Source organism: Dendrobates tinctorius, unplaced genomic scaffold (assembly GCF_039654945.1).
Source record: "Dendrobates tinctorius isolate UK_male_01 unplaced genomic scaffold, ASM3965494v1 ptg000040l, whole genome shotgun sequence".
In the NCBI taxonomy this organism is placed as follows: Eukaryota; Metazoa; Chordata; class Amphibia; order Anura; family Dendrobatidae; genus Dendrobates; species Dendrobates tinctorius.
This window is the reverse complement of record NW_027361708.1, coordinates 14,609,630-14,628,995: the sequence shown is the minus strand read 5'-3', so window position 1 is coordinate 14,628,995 and position 19,366 is coordinate 14,609,630. Positions and strand designations below refer to the sequence as shown.

At 42.2% G+C, this 19,366-nt stretch overlaps 1 protein-coding gene across 1 annotated transcript in view; it reads right to left on the bottom strand.

The window, feature by feature from the left end:
• CDHR1 (cadherin related family member 1) overlaps positions 1-18,763 on the bottom strand; it is a 271,365-nt gene extending 252,602 nt beyond the window's left edge. Inside the window, exons 1-2 of the mRNA XM_073574822.1 lie at positions 18,626-18,763; positions 17,159-17,254 (exon numbers count right to left, since the gene is read on the bottom strand). Of these exons, the coding sequence (XP_073430923.1) occupies positions 17,159-17,254; positions 18,626-18,689 (160 nt within the window). The 5' untranslated portion in view covers positions 18,690-18,763. The remainder of the gene's footprint in view (positions 1-17,158; positions 17,255-18,625) is intronic.
• Between the last annotated feature and the right edge of the window lie 603 nt (positions 18,764-19,366).

Below are 19,366 nucleotides of genomic sequence, written 5' to 3'. Positions count from 1 at the left end.
ATGTGTGCATGTGGCCTTATTGTTGATAACCACCATACCAAAAACAATTAATCAAAGATGGGTAACCCACTTGCATAGATGCTAAAACAAAGCATTCCCAACCTTTGGGAATATATCCAGGCACAGTGACCCTACAGGGCACACAGAGATGGGGAAGAGTCTGGATATCTCAATTAGATCAAATCTAGCTGGTTGAACTGCCTTTCCCTGGTAATGCCTAATGGCTGGCTCGCCTGGTTGCGGAGGTTGGCACCCTAATTGCGGATGTGACGTGGCACTCCCGCTCAATGAAGGCTGTCCCTTGTTATCCCTAACATAACAATATCCATTAGATCAATGGCCGTGCCACAAGCATACCTTATTGTCAAAAAATAGGCCGCTTGAGATCTTCTGTATATGTCACCCTACCACTAACCACACCTAATGTGATATATTCATGGGTGGTTAGTGTATATCAAGTAGGCATTTCAGCAAAAAGATATCTTAACAAATCTCAAGAGGCATAAATAGATAAATAAATCGACAAGTTAACAATATATACAAAGAAATTCGGTAAGGCAGTACTCATCCAGATTGTGTTTGTTGGTAACGGTAGATAAGACTGCCTTTACATGTTTCACCCTTTGACTCATCAGGAGGCTTAGATAAAGATGTCAGGTCATGTTGATGTCTGATGTGGCATCAGGTCCTTCACTAGGGTGCTGTTAGTATATCTTTTTCTATCTGATTAAATATTAGTGCTACATGTTGTGTCTGTTTGGGATTACCGTATATACTCATGTATAAGCCGACCCGTGTATAAGCCGACCCCCCAAATTTTGCCACAAAAACTGGGAAAACTTATTGACTCGCGTATAAGCATAGGGTGGAAAATACAGCAGCTACTGGTAAATTTCAAAAATAAAAATAGATACCAATAAAAGTTAAATTAATTGAGACATCAGTAGGTTAAATGTTTTTGAATATCCATATTGAATCAGGAGCCCCATATAATGCTCCATACAGTTCATGAAGGCCCCATAAGATGCTCCATACAAAATACGTGAACATATATTCACTTAAGAACACTTTTAATATAATTCATTTAAAAACACACCTACCCAGTGAATGTGGGCCATTGCCTTAATAAAGAAAAAGACCAGAAAAAACTAGGCAACCCTATACTAGGCCTATCTGTGAACCTGCCTTGCTGTGGAGGTTGGCACCCTAAAAGAAATGATATTTGATGCTCCCACTCAACGAAGGCTCTCCCTCTCTCCCCTAGCTCACCCTAATTCCAAAGGAGAGAAAACAATGTCAAAATAGGATAGAGATGAAGGACGCAAAAAAACTGGTCATAAAAAAATTACCAAGATGCAGACAAATACCAAAAAGGCCATATAGTTAGATGATAATCAGTGCGCCTAGATCATTAATAATATATTGAGGCATTACCCATGCATAATAATATAGTAATATAAATGTGCTGCACCCAAATCACTAGCACAATACTGGTAATCCCACAATAAAGTCACAAAGATTATATGGGATTAACTAGCTCCATAGATACGCAATCATAGAGACTTAACACTTACAGGGCATACCCCAATAAACAAATATGCTGCATAACACAGTATAATAATAGTAATTCATCCCACAGACGTCACCAGATATACCAAGTTCAATAGGTTAAGCTGTTAAACCCATAATTAAATGTACAGTCATAATGGTGACTAATCATTTGCAGGACGTGCCCCAAAGCGTTTTCCCATGCTGTTTGTTTATCAGGGGGCCATAATGATAGCAGCAAATATGCCAGATGCCTATGACGAGAGAGCATACAAAATACACCCCATATAATGCTGCACAAAGGTTAATGATGGCCCCATAAGATGCTCCATAGAATAATATGCACCATATGCTGCTCCATAAAGGTTATGGTCCAATAAGATTCTCCATAGGTTATGTCCCATAAGATGCCCCATAAATTATGCCCCCATAAGAGGCTCCATAGATTATGCCCCATAAGATGCTCCATAGATTTTGCCCCCATAAGATGCTCCATAAAATGCTCCATAGATTATGCCCCCATAAGATGCTCCTTAAAATATGCTCCATAAGATGCTCCATAGATTATGCCCCCATAAGATACTCCATAGAATATGCCCCCATAAGATGCTCCAGAGAATATGCCCCATAAGATGCTGCATAGATTATGCCCCCATAAGATGCCTCATACATTATGGGCCCATAGGCTGCTGCTGCAAATAAAAAAAATGACATACTCACCTCTTGTAACTGGGGGCCAGGTGCCGGTGTCATCACTGGCTAAGGGCCCCGGCACCTTAGATATTCACCTGTCCCCAGTCAAACGCTGCTCGCCGCTGTCTGCCGGGTCCTCTGTCAGTGACTGTTCAGGCAGCAGAGTGCATGGCCCACACTAACTACGTCATCGCACCCTCTGCTGCCTAAACGTCACAGACAGAGAACGCGGCAGACAGCGGCGAGCAGTGTTAGAATGGGGACAGGTGAATATCGCATATACTTACCCCCTTCTGGTGCGTTCTCTGCAGCCCCCCCGCTTCTCCCACGGTCTCCTTTCCTTCCTTCAGCGGTCATGTGGTACCGCTCATTAAAGTCATGAATATGAGCATATTCATAACTTTAACGAGTGATACCACGTGACCGCTGAAAGAAGGAAGGGAGACCATGGGAGATGCATGGGGGCTGCAAAGACAGTGCCAGGGGGTAAGTATGATTTGACACCCCCGCTCCCCCTCCCCCGCTGACCCCATGGCGTACATGACTTGCGTATAAGCCGAGAGGGGAACTTTAAGCCCAAAAAATGGGCTGAAAATCTCGGCTTATAAGCGAGTATATACGGTATTATCCATTCATTTTAATAAATTATTAATAAAAAGTATTTTTAGAGGTTTATTTATGTTAGCCCGATGATGGGTGCATGTGAAGCATCACACTGCACTCCAATAACACCCAAGTGCAGTGCGATTCCCTAGAACGCCGGCAATTGAGATGGAGAAATTAATTTATCTGTTTCCTTCGCCGCTGTGCTCCAATTCTCTCGTGCCAGAGGATCAGCGCACAGAGCACTGACACTCGACTGACGCTCACAGAAGAGCAAGAGCCGAGTGTCTTGCATCGGATGTGACACACTAATGTGACTCTGGCCTTAAATAGGTTTTCCCACGAACAAAAGTTCATTTTAGTCAATAGTTCTTGGAATAATAATAAATTCCACAATATTCCTTTTAAGGGAATATTCCAAACTTGCCAACAGTGCAGATATTGCTAAGACATTCACGAAGACAGTTCCACAAAAGGGTCATGTTTTCACAAAATCAAGCTTCATAAAGGGCCCCGTGGGCAGGTTTTTGAGGAACAGTTAAAATGTTAAAAGATTAGCATCTTAAATGTTGATATGGAAAAGCTATGTTCACATGCAGCGTTTTTTTTGCTGCTGTTTTTTTTCTGTAGAAAAACAGCAGCATTTTATACTACCAGCATAAGCTGTAAGGTTTCAGAAATATCATGCACACGCTTGTTTTTTTATTTCCTGACTGAAGATGAGAACTGCAACTTTTTAAATCTGCAGCATGTCACTTATTTATGCAGTTTTGCACTTTATTCACCACTAGCTGAAGAGCCCGTTGTTGCCTGGGCATAGTAACCAACTGTGGTTAGTTATAACAAATTATAATGATTATCTTGCACATGAAAACCGTGCATCTAATCCTATCCTGTGTGATACTGACTGCTGAGCCATGTATCTAATACTATTCTGTGTGATACTGTGTGCTGAGCTGCGTATCTAATCCTGTCCTGTGTGATACTGTCTGCTGAGCTGTGTATCTATTCCTATCCTGTGTGATACTGACTGCTGAGCCGTGTATCTAATCCTATCCTGTGTGATACTGGGCTCCCCCTGCAGTCTGTGTCAGAGGGTGGTCTGTATTGGCACGGTAATAAATTGTGTTATTTCCAGCTTTACAGAAGGACGATAACACCACAGATATGATAAGAATAATAGGATTCAGTTACCACAACTGTCTACAAAGAATACTGTTGCTGATAGCAACCAATCACAGCTCATTTTTCATCTTTTAAACAGCTGTGGGACAGAGTGGCGAGTTTTGAGTGGCGACTTTTGTGTTTCGACTTTTATGTGGCGAGGTTGGTGTATGTGTGGTGAAATGTGTGCTGAGGGTGGTATATGTGTTGAAGCATGTGGTAGTGTGTGGCGCATTTTGTGTGTGTGTTCATATCCACGTGTGTGGTGAGTATCCCATGTCAGGGCCCCACCTTAGCAACTGTACGGTATATACTGTTTGGTGCCATCACTCTCATTCTTTAAGCCCCCCTTGTTCACATCTGGCAGCTGTCAATTTGCCTCCAACACTTTTACTTTCACTTTTTCCCCATTATGTAGATAGGGGCAAAATTGTTTGGTGAATTGGAATGCGCAGGGTTAAAATTTCGCCTCACAACATATAGCCTATGACGCTCTCGGGGTCCAGATGTCTGACTGTGCAAAATGTTGTGGCTGTAGCTACGATGGTGCAGATGCCAATACATACATACACTTTTTCCTCCATTATGTTCCTAGGGGCAAAATTGCTTGGTGAGTTGGAACGCGTGGGTTTAAAATTTTGCCTCACAACATAGCCTATGACGCTCTTGGAGTACAGACGTGTGACTGTGCAAAATTTTGTGGCTGTAGCTGCGACGGTGTAGATGCCAATCCCGGACATACATACATGCACACCCACATTGAGCTTTATATATTAGATTAGAAAACAATCAGAATGTGCAAAAATGCTGAAAAAAATGCAGAGAACAAGTTTTCCAGTGTTTTTCCAGCATAAAGAGCAAAAATGCAACAAAAAAGCCGTAAGAGTGCCAAGAGATCATTTGTTGGCTTGAGATAAAAAAACACTATGTGTGAATATAGTCTTTGTAAGGTCGGAGTCATACTAGTGTATAGAATCTGATGCAAGAGCATCGGATATGATATGCTAATGCACTCGGCTCCTGTTCTGCTGCAAGAATGAACTGAGTGTCAGTGCTCTGTGCTCCGATCAGTTTGCATGAGAGAATCGCTGTACAGCTGCAGAGGAGATGAAGAAATTAATTTCTCCATCTTCTCCATTGTCAACGTTTCCAGGAATTGCGCAGCATTCAGGTGACATCCACGTGCAGCGCAAAGCTTCACGCGCACCCATAGACTAGTATGTATCGAGCGAATCAGCATGAGAAAATAATTGCAGATGTGAGCTGCCCCACACAATAATAATGGACCGAGTGCAATCCTATTTTTCGTCTGATTGCACTTCTCCGATTTATTCGCTCGCGTCAAAAGGACGCATGTGCCGCCAAATGCATACCTGCGCACGGCCTGCGTCCCCAATGCTAAAGATAGGGGACGCAGGTCGCATGCAGCGTCCTGCGCCCATAGGTGGAGCTAACCAGAGGAGGCGCGGCAGGAGGCGGAGCTTAGAGGCGGCCGTGCGCAGACTGACGCAGGTCTGTGAAACGCCAATGTGAAACCAGCCTAAGCTGCTTCTTTCCTGTGGTCAGAGCCAGGACAAGGTATTTTGGTGTCCTTGGCAGAAGAAACTGATGACTTTATTGGAGAGAAAAAAAGTGCGTCTTGGAGTCTGAAAAATACGGTAATATCACTTAACTTTAATGGGGGCCGTTCAGTTTTAAATTAAAATGTGCAATATTTGCTAGATACTCCAATTGGAAACTAAACAGACCCCATTATAGATAAAGAGATAAGTACCGTATTTTCCGGCGTATAAGACAACCCCCAACTTTTCCAGTTAAATTACAAAATCTTCTTAAAAGTCTGGGGTCTTCTTATATGCCATGTGTCATCATATATGCCGGGTGAGGAGCAATCTGCATATGGCGGGGGAGTGGTCCCGATGACAAAGGGAGGGTGTAAGTGGAGTTATCATCCCCTTTTACCTCATTGGTGGCAGCGGTGCTATCTGTGGGTCTCTGTGCTGGGATCGGTGGCTTCTCCTTCAGCAGTGTGGCGGCTCTGTGCTGGGGGTTGGTGGCGGCGGCTCCTCTTTCTGCAGCGTGGGGGCTCTGGGCTGGGGGGCGGCTGTGGTGGCTCTTTGTCCAGCGTCGGGGCTCCTCCGGCATTTCCCCAAAGCACGGAGGCCCAGGCAGCTCCATTGCTGCGATGCGGTGGCCTCCGGGAAAATGGCTGCTAGAGCCCACGCATGCTCAGATTCAGATCTCGTTTCCCGAGATCTCGGGACGAGATCTGAAAATTGATTGGTGTATGCGATTGGTGTATAAAAATCAGACAGCACTCACATGGTCCGAGTGCTGTGTGATTTTTTTTCTCGCACCCATTGACTTCTATTGCAGGATGCGATCCGATTTCCGATTACAATCATAGCATGCTGCAATTTTTTTCCAGTCCTATCATGTGATCCGATCCGAGCTGGAAAAAAAGACGCAGATGCACACACAATCATAGAATAATATAGGTCCGAAATCAATCAGATTTTTTATCGGATTGCATTAGTCCAATTTCATCGCAAGTGGAAATGAGCCTCAAAGCTATGTTCACATGTTCAGTATTTTACATCAGTATTGGTAAGCTAAAACCAGGATTGGGTGAAAAATACAGAAGTGGTGACGTGTTTCTACTATACTTTTCCTCTGATTTTTGCACTCCTGGTTTTGACTTACAAATACTGATGTAAAAGACTAACCAAATACTTTACATGTGAATGTGGCCTTAAAGGTTTAATACATACGAAACTTCTTTTTCTCCTAAAAAATAATTCAAAAAGATTTGTAAAATATTGCAAAATTTTAATGGCAGGCACAACAAAACATTAAAGTAGGCATTAGCAGAAAAAAATATATGTATCCATCTCAACAAAAACAACCTAGAAAATAATTAACATTAGTGATGAGCAAGCATGCTCACCACTGCTCGTTACTTGCTCAAACTTCAGTGTGTTCAAGATTCTCGTTACTTGGGGAGCATTTTGAATGCTCGCGAGCATGCTTGAGTCCCTGCCCCACATGTTTGACGCCTCTTAGCCAAATAAACATGCGTCGATTGCCTGCCAGTCACTGTAATGCCATAGCAATCTTTGTTGTGACATTACTGTGATAAGCGGGCTGCATAGCATCATCAGGTCTATATAAGACCCGTGACTCCATGCTCGGCACAGTGTACCAACGGAAATAGGCAGAGCAGGGAGAGATGCTGCGCTGCTGAGCTAGGGACAAAGTTTTAGCTGCTTATAGGTAGGGATTAGACACCATTAATATTTCTTTCAACTGCAACAACAGCCTTTATTAGGGCTATTTATAATCAATATTCATACTGGTGTTAGCAGCACTTAGGGAGAGATTGTGCTGAAGGGATAGTGTAGGACAGGATAGGGTTAATTGTACTTCCTTTCTTCTGCATCTCATACCAAAATCCTTTCTCAGGGCTAATAATATTCTTTTTGCTCTTAATCTTGAAAATTGTTTTCAGCAGGGAAATATTATATGCCTTTTATACTGCCCCAGTTGTGCATCAAAATCATACAGATAGACTTGATGTTCTTTAGCATTAGCGTTGCTATATTACTACTACAGTGTAACAAGTCCACCTGAGGTGTGAACATTTTCCTGCAATAGTAATCCTGCAAAGTTTTTTCAGCAGGGAAATATTATATGGCATTTATACTGCACCAGTTGTGCATAAAACGCATAAGGCAAGACTTGGTTGGTTAGCAATAGCATCGCTATATTGCTACTGCAGTATAACAAGTCCATCTGAGGAGGGCAAATTTTCCTGTGATACTAATCCTGCAAAGTTTCCTCAACAGGGATATATCATGCATAATCTAAAATCGGCAAGGCACATGGTAAGTGACAGGGAAATGGAGGTAATTCTGATGGTGAGCACAGAGTCCGAGGCCACGGGCAAGGTGAAACTGTGCCTGCTGCAGAAGCACAAAAACACGCACATCATGTTGACCTAGCTTCCTGTTCCATTTTAAAGGGGGGCACAGAACACCGCTCTTGAAGCCAGACCAGTGTGAAAAGGTTGTTGGATGGATAGCAGATAATGCTTCCAGTCACTTTGCCAGCACAACCCTGTCTCTCACATGGTCCAGTCTCAGTAGCTATGATTCTGGATCACATAATCCTCAACCTGATACTTCTTCCTCCCACCATGTCGAGTGCCTGTAGACAAATTATCCCACACTTGGACTCTCTGAAGAGCTGTTCATTTATCCATTTATAGATTCAGGCTTATCGCCCTGCCCATTTCAAGCGGAAGATGAAGAGATCATATGCAGCGATGCCCAAATATTTGAGCAGCCACGTTACAAGAAGGCGACTGTAGGAAAGTGCAATTACTGTCGCTGCACCACAACAGGCAGAAAGAGGCAGTGGGGTGCCAAAGACACAAGGCATGAAACTGTTCCCAAGAGCACTAACATTGGTGAAATTGCCAGGCCAAGGGTTAGGTGTTTCCGAGTCAGGCGCTTTTTTAAAGACAATACAGTCAACCCAAAAAAAGCCATTTGAAACAACTGCCATGATAGAATCAGCAAGGGTAGCAAAACTACTGTGCATGCCAATCCCCTGTCCATGATGGAGGCAAATATTCATTCCACCCTGTACCTCTCTTTGCACTCTTGCAACCACCGTCAACAACCACGTCCAAGTCCTTGTCCCAGTGCAGCATTCAGTTGTCCCTTTCCCAGTACTTAAGATGCAAGTGTAAATACGTAGCCACCCAAACGCACAATATTAAACAGCTACATTTCCTGACTGCCCTTAAAATGTTGCAAATTAGACTTGTGGAGGCCGAAGCTTTCCGCAACCTCATGGCGGCTATCTCTCAGTACTCGGTGCACAGCCGCCAATATTTCGCCCAGTGTGCCGTCCCCGCATTACACAAGCACGTGTCCTATAACATCAGCCATGCCCTGACCAACGCTGTTAATGGGAAGGTCCACTTAACCATGAACACATGAACAAGTGCCTGTGGCCAGGGACACTACATTTCCCTGATGGCACACTGGGTGAACGTTGTGGAAATGGGGACCTAGTTGTACCCTGGTTCAATCACTGTTTCCCACACCTTCTACAGAAGTTCCTGCACCTCCTCCTAACCCAGCATCTCCGTAACGTCAACATCAGTCGCAAGCTGGAAGCACTGCCTAGGCCAATCAGCAACAGGTTCTGCTAAAGCTAATCTGCTTAGGTGACAAATTGCACACCACTGCAGAGTTGTTGAAAGGTCTAACAGACCAGAATGATCTGTATCTCTCTCACCCCTGAACCTACAACCATGTATGGTCATATGTGACTCTGAATCTGGGCAACTTTGCACACGTACCATGCCCAGCCCATGTGCTCAAGCTCAACCTAGTGGTTCATCAGTTTCTCAAAACCCACCCAGATCTGCCTGAGATACTTGTGAAAGTAGGCCACATGTGTGCCCATTTCCATGAGTTAGCTACAGCTACCCCCACCCTGGCAGTGCTGCAGCAGAATTTGCAACTTTCAGCTCAACGACTGGTGTGTGATATTGGTACTGTTACGCATTGGTACTCAACGCTAAATATGTTGGCAAAGCTTTGTGAGCAGCAGAGTGTAGTAGTTGAATACTAGCTACAGCATGCCCATCAGTATTCCTGTCAGCCTCTGCACATAAAAGCTGATGAGTGGGCATGGATGTCTGTGCGGTTCTCCAAAACTTGGAGGACTCGAGCAAGATGATGAGTGGTAATAACACCATAATCAGCTTAACCATCCCACTTCTCTGTCTACTGAAATGCTCCATGCTCACAATTAAAGAGGCTGCTTATACAGTGTGATGCTACACAGCCCAGCCTCATCTCATCGTCTCAATGCAGATTGGGTGATAATGAGAAGAAAGAGGAGGAACAGGAGCTGGTTGCCTGTGCTACAGATGGTACTACTCACACCACCTTCAGTGTGAATGACCCAAAGATGAGGAGGAGAGAGAGGACCAGGTGGAGAAAATAGGTGGGAACAGAAGTCTGGGCTGTTGGCAGTCTGGCATACATGACTGAGTTTATGTTCTACTGCCTTTCCCGTGATCCTTGCATTGTATACGTTTTGGTCAACCTAATTACTGATTGGTCACCCTCCTAGATCCACGCTACAAGGAGAACTTTATATCGCTCCTTCCAATGGTGGGTAGGTCTAATAAAATGTTCCAGTACCAGAAGGTCCTAGGTTGAAACATTATTTAAAAAATTCCCATATGAGAAGGCTGGAGGCAGAGGTCACAGTTCCTTAGACAACAAAGGAGTAGAGATGAAGGAGACACACACCAGATGCAGCAGGGGTAGGGGAGTGCTATCATAGGTCTGTGAGTTTTCTCAGACCCTCCCATTGCCCAGGCTCTGATGCGTGGGGTACTCTGACAAGGAAGGAAAAGTTTTGGGAGATGCTGAAGGAGTACCTTGTCGACCATACCAGCATCCTCCGTGATTCGTCTGGGCCTTACAACTATTGCGTATCCATGCTAGACACGTGGCATGAACTGTCTTTCTATGCCTTGGTGGTCCTGGCCTGCCCTGCAGTAAACATTTTGTCAGAGTGGATTTTTAGTACCCCTGGGGGTATTATAAACAATAGGTGCATACGGCTGTCAACTGATAATGCTAACAGGCTGACCCTTATCAAAATGAACAAGGCCTAGATTGGCCCAGACTTCTCAACATGACTGGATGACAGCAGCGGAACATAAACATAAACTCAAATCCAGTGGATTTTTTTTTCTGGTCTATTCCCATGCACCCCTTCCCACCCTAACATGGGTATACGCTTGAGAATTTCGCATTTTTTTGTGTCGGCCTCATCCTTCTCCTCCTCCACCACCACCATATGAACAGGGTGATCATGCTACCCTCACTATAAATTTTTTAATGGTGTTTATGATGTGAACATTAAGAATTTAGAGAGGCCTACCTCTAACATTCTTTGATATATAGTATATGTAAACCCCTCAGGGGTAAATGTTTTTCAGCCCATGCACTTAGAGCATGCACATTAGGAGTCCAGGATAACCACTCCTTAATAAAGGGAAAAAATATTTTCTGAGGCTCACCACTATGTCTCTTCAAAGGGATATTGGAGTGTCTCCTAATTTTTAGCATCCCTTGTACTTAGTGCATACACTTTACCAGTCTAGAAGACCCACTCCTTACTAATGAGAAAAACTGCTTTTCTGATGCTACATCTTCTAGCTATGGGAATAATTTTGGAAAGCAAAAGAGCAGGTGTCTTCCATTAGTATATGATCCAGTGCCTTGTTGTAGGCTGTCAGGTGGTCGTAACATAGGGAATTCTCACACTGCATACAAGATTTCACAGCCAGGACAGTAGACTTTGTACAGTAAGTACAGAATATCTTGGCCTCCTTCATATTAGGCTGAGAAGACGTCGAAACGCTCCACTATATTCCCCAGCTGGGTTGATGAAATAACAGTCCTTGATGCTGCTACGTTCAACTAATGGCTTTTTTGCAGGGTAATTCAAATAGATTCTATTCTTAATAATACCGCTCTTATCTGCAATTCATTTAGAGTGAGCTGTTGCAGTAGGGATAACATATTTCAGACATCTAGTCAGGGATTATTGCCATATAAATTATAATCCTTGCGGCTGTAACCTAAAACAAAATACTAAGGTAAAATCTGTTCTATTCCTTACTAATACCGCTGTTAGCTGTGTTTAGCCAAGAGATAGATGCTAGGTATCTTCTGCTGGAAATGAGTGTTTATTCATACACATACATCTCTTCCATAGTCTGTAGCTTGATTGCTTTTTTCCGTGCACTCATTGACAGATTCATGTTTTTTACAGTGACCTGTACTCAGAAATTCATCAGAGTTTGTTGCTGCCACATACAAGAAATGTATTTTCTTTTATTATCATTATAATTTAATCATTAATAGTTATATTTTATTAATCTCAGAATCTTTAGATAGGGTCTATTTGCCATTTGGCAATCTGTTAACTAGAGGCAGCAAAACAACCCCAAAATATCTTTGAACCTCCACCATATTTGACTGTATCTACTGTGTTACAGTGAACAGTAGAATGATGTGCTTTACCGAAAAGCTCTATCTTGGTCTCATCTGTCCACAACATGCCTGCTTGCCTTTTGCTATTTCAGCTCTGTTTCCATCAATGTGAGCAATTTAGAGGCCTCCTACAGACCTCCAAGGAGTAGGGGGTCGCATGAGAACTGCTCGACTTACCCATTGACTTTCATTATACTCATTACTTGGGTCAAGCACCCTAGTATTATTATTTGCTCGACTCCAGTAAAGAGTACCAGAGAACGTTAGTGCTCGCTCATCACTAATTAACATTCATTTGCTTGTCCTTTTTCTTTTAGCAAATCTAGGCACTTTCAAAATGGCTGTACGCTACAGATTTAGTTGATCAAATGTACACTGTTACCTAAATACAGAAGTGAAGCTCTGGAGTTGGATATCAGAAGCTGAAAGGGAGGGTTTTTACACAGGGACACCCTGTCAGCCCAGCACTGAAACTGAACACCCTCCCCCGTCATGACTGCTGAGCTGCCTGTGACAATACAGGAAGAGGAGAATGTGTTGCGCTACCACAGAGAAGAAAGGGCTGTCATCTCCTTCACATCTCCCCATGGCCTTACTACCCCATGGTATTGCTATTCCCCACAGACCTGACCCCATGGACATCTTTCCATTGGCCCAGGCACTGCCCCCTTCCATCACATACTTCCTCTTAATAATGTTGTGCAGTATCTCAGGCTCAGCAGTCAGATGCATGGAGCCTCTGCAACAGATTGCCGGAAGAGGAGATCAAGGGAGCCAGGATGAGGAGCTGCAGAGGAAACCACACTATGCAGGGCTGCATCAGGCAAGATGCAATGGCCAAAGTGTGGGCAGAGGGAGAGGTGAGCGGTGTCAGTGACTGACACTGTTCTGCTGTGTGTCAGAATTCCGGTCACCACTGTGTTGAATGTCTGCAGCCCGAAGAAAGTGCCAATGGCCGCAGACATTCAGCCATGTAATTTTTTTTCCTCTCTTTGAAGTGTACCCCTCGCCCCGGCTCTGCCTGCGGTACATGGGTACCATATACTGTGCTTCTTCCATTGTGTCTCATGGTCACCTCTTATGCTCTCTCCTACTTTCCATTCCCCTGCTTTCTGTATGCCCTCTCTCAGTCTCAGACACACATAGAGATGCATACATAAAAGTAAGATGTTTTTCTAGTTTTAAATATTTCAATATCAGATCTACAACATTGGTTCGAACTTCAAATATTACTTAAAAAATGTACATATCTGTCAGTATAAACATTTCAAGGTATGTGGCATCAACACATTTCGTTTCATGCTAAGCTCGAAGGCAGCAAGATGTACTAGCGCATAATTGAACAAATTTGCCTAAAGGCCATGACACCATATTGTGTAAATGAGATTCTGCCAACGCAAATAACCCGAGCTGACAATTTCCAAACATGTTATGATGTATGTGTTCCATGTTCAAAACAGTCTGTAGTTATATAGGAACACTGGACAAAAGTTCAAGTCCATAATATTAAGCCACGGTCCGGTCACACATTCAGTATTTGGTCAGTATTTTACCTCAGTATGTGCTAAAATCAGGAGTGGAACAATCAGAGGAGAAGTATAATAGAAACATGTCACCACTTCAGTATTTATCTCACACTCCTGGTTTTGGCTTACAAATACTGAGGTAAAAAACTCACCAAATACACAATGTGTGCACGTAGCATTACAATGCTGCCGAAAAGAAAGTGCAGTGTCGGTGAAAAAATTAACTTATTTCCTCATGGGAGCCACCATCTTTTGGTTATGGGGCACTGAGTGGCTACAGTCACCGCTAATAGCACCACTCACTATACTGTAACCAGCAGCTTTGGTTGGCAGCACTTTGATCGATAGCTCACTATGTACAGCACATGTACTGTCAATCAATTCCTTCTTCTCAGAGGAAATAATTTTCTCTCGGTAGCCACACTTTAAGTGCGGGGGCCTGGCAGTATTTTAATGCTATTTACCTGCAGATTATCCCTATATCTACAGATAAACCTCATTTTCTCAAGTTACATGATCCCTTTAATAAGAATCTGTCAGTAGGTTTTTGATATGTAGTCTAAGAGCAGCACAATGAAGGAGCAGAGACTCTGATTACAGCGATATGCGTCTTACTGGGCAGTGTGCAGTAGTTTCAATACAGTGAATGTTTTATTAGCAGGAGATTATCACTGCAGGACCAGGTCTCACATGCACAATAGTCTGGCTAATCTGTGTGACCCCGCCCCCCACCACTGATTAGTAGTTTGCTGATAATGCACACAGTACACAGGAGGTTATCAATCAGTGGTGTGGGCGCGGTTATAGGCAGAACAGCTTTCTGAGCACTGCTTCATCTATAATAGAGAAAATAAGGATTCTAGCAAAACAGTACCAAGCAGTTCAGTAAGTGATATATTGCTGAAATTAGGGTCTCTATCACTATATTATGCTGTTCTTGGATTATATTACAAAAACATTCCCTTTAAAGGGGTGTTACATATACCTTATGATGAATCTATTCCATGTACAAACAGTATTTATATGTTCCATATCTACATAGTATTATGCATCCATAATATTTTATATATTTGATTTATTTTGTGTATACTGAAATCATTTATAAGCTTAAATTTTTCCTAACAAAATTCCAGCAAGACCCATAAACACCGTAAAATTGCTGATATGCCCAGTGCATAGGACACATAGAATACTAATGACAAAACACATGCATTGTCTTTTAGGTCCTGTACTTGATATATCACTTGTTCCTTTACAAAACAAACTGCAAACCAAATATGTTGATACCAAAAGTTAGAAGCTTCATGCGAAAGTTCACCTAAATGCTTTAAGAAAATAAGTGCTTGCCTGCACAGGGAAGCCAGGTCCTGGTGGGATATTTACCCACTGTTTCAACCGAATCAGTCATAAAGAAAATATCATTTACCAAGAGCCACAATGATAATCTGCAGGTAAATACTGTTTTAAATCCATGTGGTAGTCTAACTGGAGTTAGCTGCTGGGCAAAAAGTGAATGATATTCTCCCTGCAGCTGCTCACTTCCAATTAAACCGCATATTGGGGCATGTAGGTCTTTGAGATGTAAATCCATTGTCACCTTTCTAGCTTCTATCTGCTTTCCAAGATAATTAGTGTTTATATTAATATGCAAATAGGATGTTAAGTAGAGCTGAGGTTATCAGGTAAAATTCAAATTCACCATCATAACTTCACGATAGGCGTGACCTTGTGCTTGCATGCGCAGAAATGTATTGAGTCTCATCATAGCCAGACGTCCCGGCTCAATGTGAAGCCACAAGTTTTAGCGCAAGGGGCGGTTATCAGAAAATGTGATGAGGAGGTTTAATTCATATTATTTTCAGCATTATCTAGGAATATATGGCACAGGGTACATTTGCATTTTATTCATTGCAGTCACCACTTTGGAGATCACATTATTTCCACTACCATTTCTGCTACTGATTGCACACGTGCAGCGGAATGCTGGTTTGCTCTTGTCATGGAAGGCATCATTGAGTGGTCTGCGCATGTCTGTGTTTTTGGACAACTTTTGGTGTTTTGTTACATGTGAAGCTGTGTGTTAGTGTCAGTAGTGAGGTGGCCAGCACCAGGCATATTCTCTGGTATGCTCGCGGCAGTATGCAGCAGCATCAATTTAGTGATCTAGTGATCGTGGGTACCTTATTCAAGGGAAGCAAAACACCATACCCCTTGAAGAAGCTTAATTTGAAACATAGGTCCGGGGGGACACCAGGGCCGGAAACTCATATGGGTAAGAAGCGCATGGGTTCTGTGCCATAATACTAAGCTATTGAAATGGATAGTGATTAAGTATGCACAGGCATGATATGGGTATATATTTATATTCTGCCTGTGGGTTTGATCCCCATGTTCTTGTCATAATTGCTCAAGTCTTATCCTACTTAAAAAGCTTAGGAGTTATATTCTCCCTGCAGTCGTCCACTTACAGTCAAATGGGTGGAGTGAACCGTCACTGTTCAACACACAGTGAGCGCACTGAAATCACTCCCATCTGCCACTTGATTGACATCCTGCTCCACAGCTCATAGTGTGCACTCACCCTGTACTGAGAGCTGACTGCTTACAACCCTCCAGTGCGGTCCCAATGATTAGTTGAAAGAGGCTGCAGGAGAACCTCTAGTTATACAGACACATATATTTAAAATGATTTTTGCCTGCAGATTACCCTCTGGCTGCAGTAAATGCGGACTTTTTTAAATTGACAGGTTCCCTTCAAATGCTACTGTATATTAGTGAGATAGTCAAAAACACAAAAAAGAATACCAAAGCTGTAGGTAATCTGGCAAACAATAAATTGGTTTCACCTTGGCTTGATTTTTCTTAATAATATAATTAGCTTTAAATACATTTACAATGCATCTAACATTGTTTGCCTAACCTAAAGATAAATTATCAAATTGGTGGGTCCCTGTGTTATTTGCCACCGCCAAAGCTAATAATTGCTAATAGGATAATTGGTCAACAAAACTAGATGCCCAGTCAACCCCTTTAATTTTTAGATTTCATCTCTGCAGAAAGATTAAATATTAAGCAAGTTTTCTTATTCTAAACACTTATCCACATTATATGTCATAACGCCCAGGTTACAGTTCTTGAAATGGGACCAGAATTTAATGGGGATTCCAGAATGCTTGTTTGCTATTCTTGCAGCCACCGCCCCCACCCCCAAAAAAAAAAAATCAGTACTTATAAAGACCACATCCAAAATTGCATTTATTAAGCCAAAACCAATTTTTTTCACACACATATAACATACAATATATATCTGGTGATAAACACCTGACAACAACAGTCACAGCTAGAAAAAAAAGAGTGAAAATATAACCATTGGCTCAGTATTTGTTATAAATCACATTCGACACATTGCACAACAGTTGCTGCACAGTAAGTGTCGACAAGCTTCCGCTATCACAGCATCGCACGTTGTCAAGTGCATTCACTTTGGATGATGAACACAAAACAAGAAAATAGTTAAAACGCTGCACTGACCGACTGGCGTGTCCTCAGATAGGCTCAAGAGAGCCATGTTCCCATTGGTGCTTCCAGGTCCATTGTCGAAAAAGTAGGGGGCGTAATTGGTTTGCACTGCAAAACACAGAAATGTCCATTATCTACTGCTATAGTTTACAAAATGTAAACACTTTTGACACACTATAAAGACAGATAGGTCAGAAAAAGATATTTGTGGTCCATGAAGGATTGGCTGCTTGGTCCTAATGTTGATAGGGCATCCATAGTCTGAATGGGTCTATAATTTCTATAAATTATACTACGCGAATATATACCGCTCTGGCAAAAATTAACAGACCACTAAATCAAAACCCTGTCATTGGCAGCCCATTCTCCTGACCTGAACCCCATTGAAAACCTCTCGAATGTAATCAAGAGGATGATGGATAGGCACAAGCCATCAAACAAAGAAGAACTGCTTAAATTTTTGCACTAGAAGCAGTGTGAAAGACTGGTGGCAAGCATACCAAGACGCATGAAAGCTGTGATTAAAAATCATGGTTTTTCCACAAAATATTGATTTCTGAACTCTTCCCGAGTTAAAACATTAGTATTGTTGCTTCTAAATGATTATGAACTTGTTTTCTTTGCGTTATTTGAGGTCTGAAAGCATTGGGGGTTTTTTTTTTTAAATTTGACCATTTTTTTTTTTGCCAGAGAAAAAATACAAAATTTGTTGCTTGGAAATTCGGAGACATGTTGTCAAAAGTTTATAGACTAAAAGAACAATTTACATTTTACTCAAAAGTATACCTATAAAGAGAAATATCAGACAAACTGAACATTTGGAAGTGGTGTCTTAATTTTTGCCAGAGCTGTATATACACAGTATATAACACGAACAGCGAACACATAAGACAGCATTACATGTGCCCTTGTACATTACAAATATCTTCATGTTTTCAAGTAATAATTTCGATGTCACTTAAAGCTGTATAAGCCATTTTGAGCCTGTCCGGCAGATAGTACACCAGACCAGAAAGCATGCATCACATTGAATAGCAGAGAATTAAGTCCCGTTATTTATTAACGGCGTTGCTTTTTAACACTTCGTCTATGTACTGTAATTCCATTGAAGGTGAAAATTATTTAACCCCTCTTGTGCCATTCTAAAAAAAAAGTATATTTCTGAGCAAGTACTAAGTGAAGAGGCTTAAAAAAAATTTGCACAGAAATATCTAGAAAACATTTGCTATTTTGCTATGTCGACATCAGTAATGATGAAACAAAGCATCAAGACTTTCCTATAACTTGCATTAAAAACTGACTTCAGAAGCAATTACCTATAAACCCCCCCAAAATAAGGTGACCCACCGAATAGGCCCTTCAGTTCTAACAGGCTAAATCCCCTCCCTGTGCAGGGTCCGTAAAGACGGATTAGCCTCGCTCTTCTGTGAGCGTCTCAGCTTTTCTATTACATGTTGGATAGGAGGTAATTTCACTTACCTGCTAGGCAAACATAAAGCAGAGACAGAACGGAAGATGCTGTAAAGTGCCAGACATACTTCATCGCCAACGGCACAGCTGTCACTTTCTTTCCTTGAATTCCTATAATTTTATATTAAAGATCTGCAGTGGTTAGTGCCATTCAGGACAATGTAAGGACTCTCAGTGCAAGGGGAGGTAACAGATGCCAGGATGCTAATCCGATGACACGTCTTATTTTTCTCCTGCCTACTATCTAATTAGACCAATTAACTTGCGAGGAGCTGAGGGAATTCTCTCTTTATTTAACCCTTCAGGTACTTCACATGAATTTTTTGAATGTTTAAAAAAATGAACATTTCACTTTTTTTCACAAAAAAAGTTACTTCAGGTTCAATTTTTTTATTTTACCAAGGGTATCAGTAGAAATTGGACTGGCAAAGTTATTGTGCAATTTGTCCTGAGTACGCCGATACCTGATATGTGGGGGGAACCACTGTTTGGGCGCATGGCAGAGCTCAGAAGGGAAGGAGCGCCATTTGACTTTTTCACTGCAAAATTGGCTGGAATTCAGATTGGACGCCATGCCACGTTTGGAGAGCCCCTGATGTGCCTAAATAGTGGAAACCCCCCACAAGTGACCCCATTTTGGAAACTAGACCCCCCTAGGAACTTATCTAGATATGTGGTGAGCACTTTGAACCCCAAAGGGCTTCACAGAAGTTTATAACGTACAGCTGTACAATTAAAAAAATCATATTT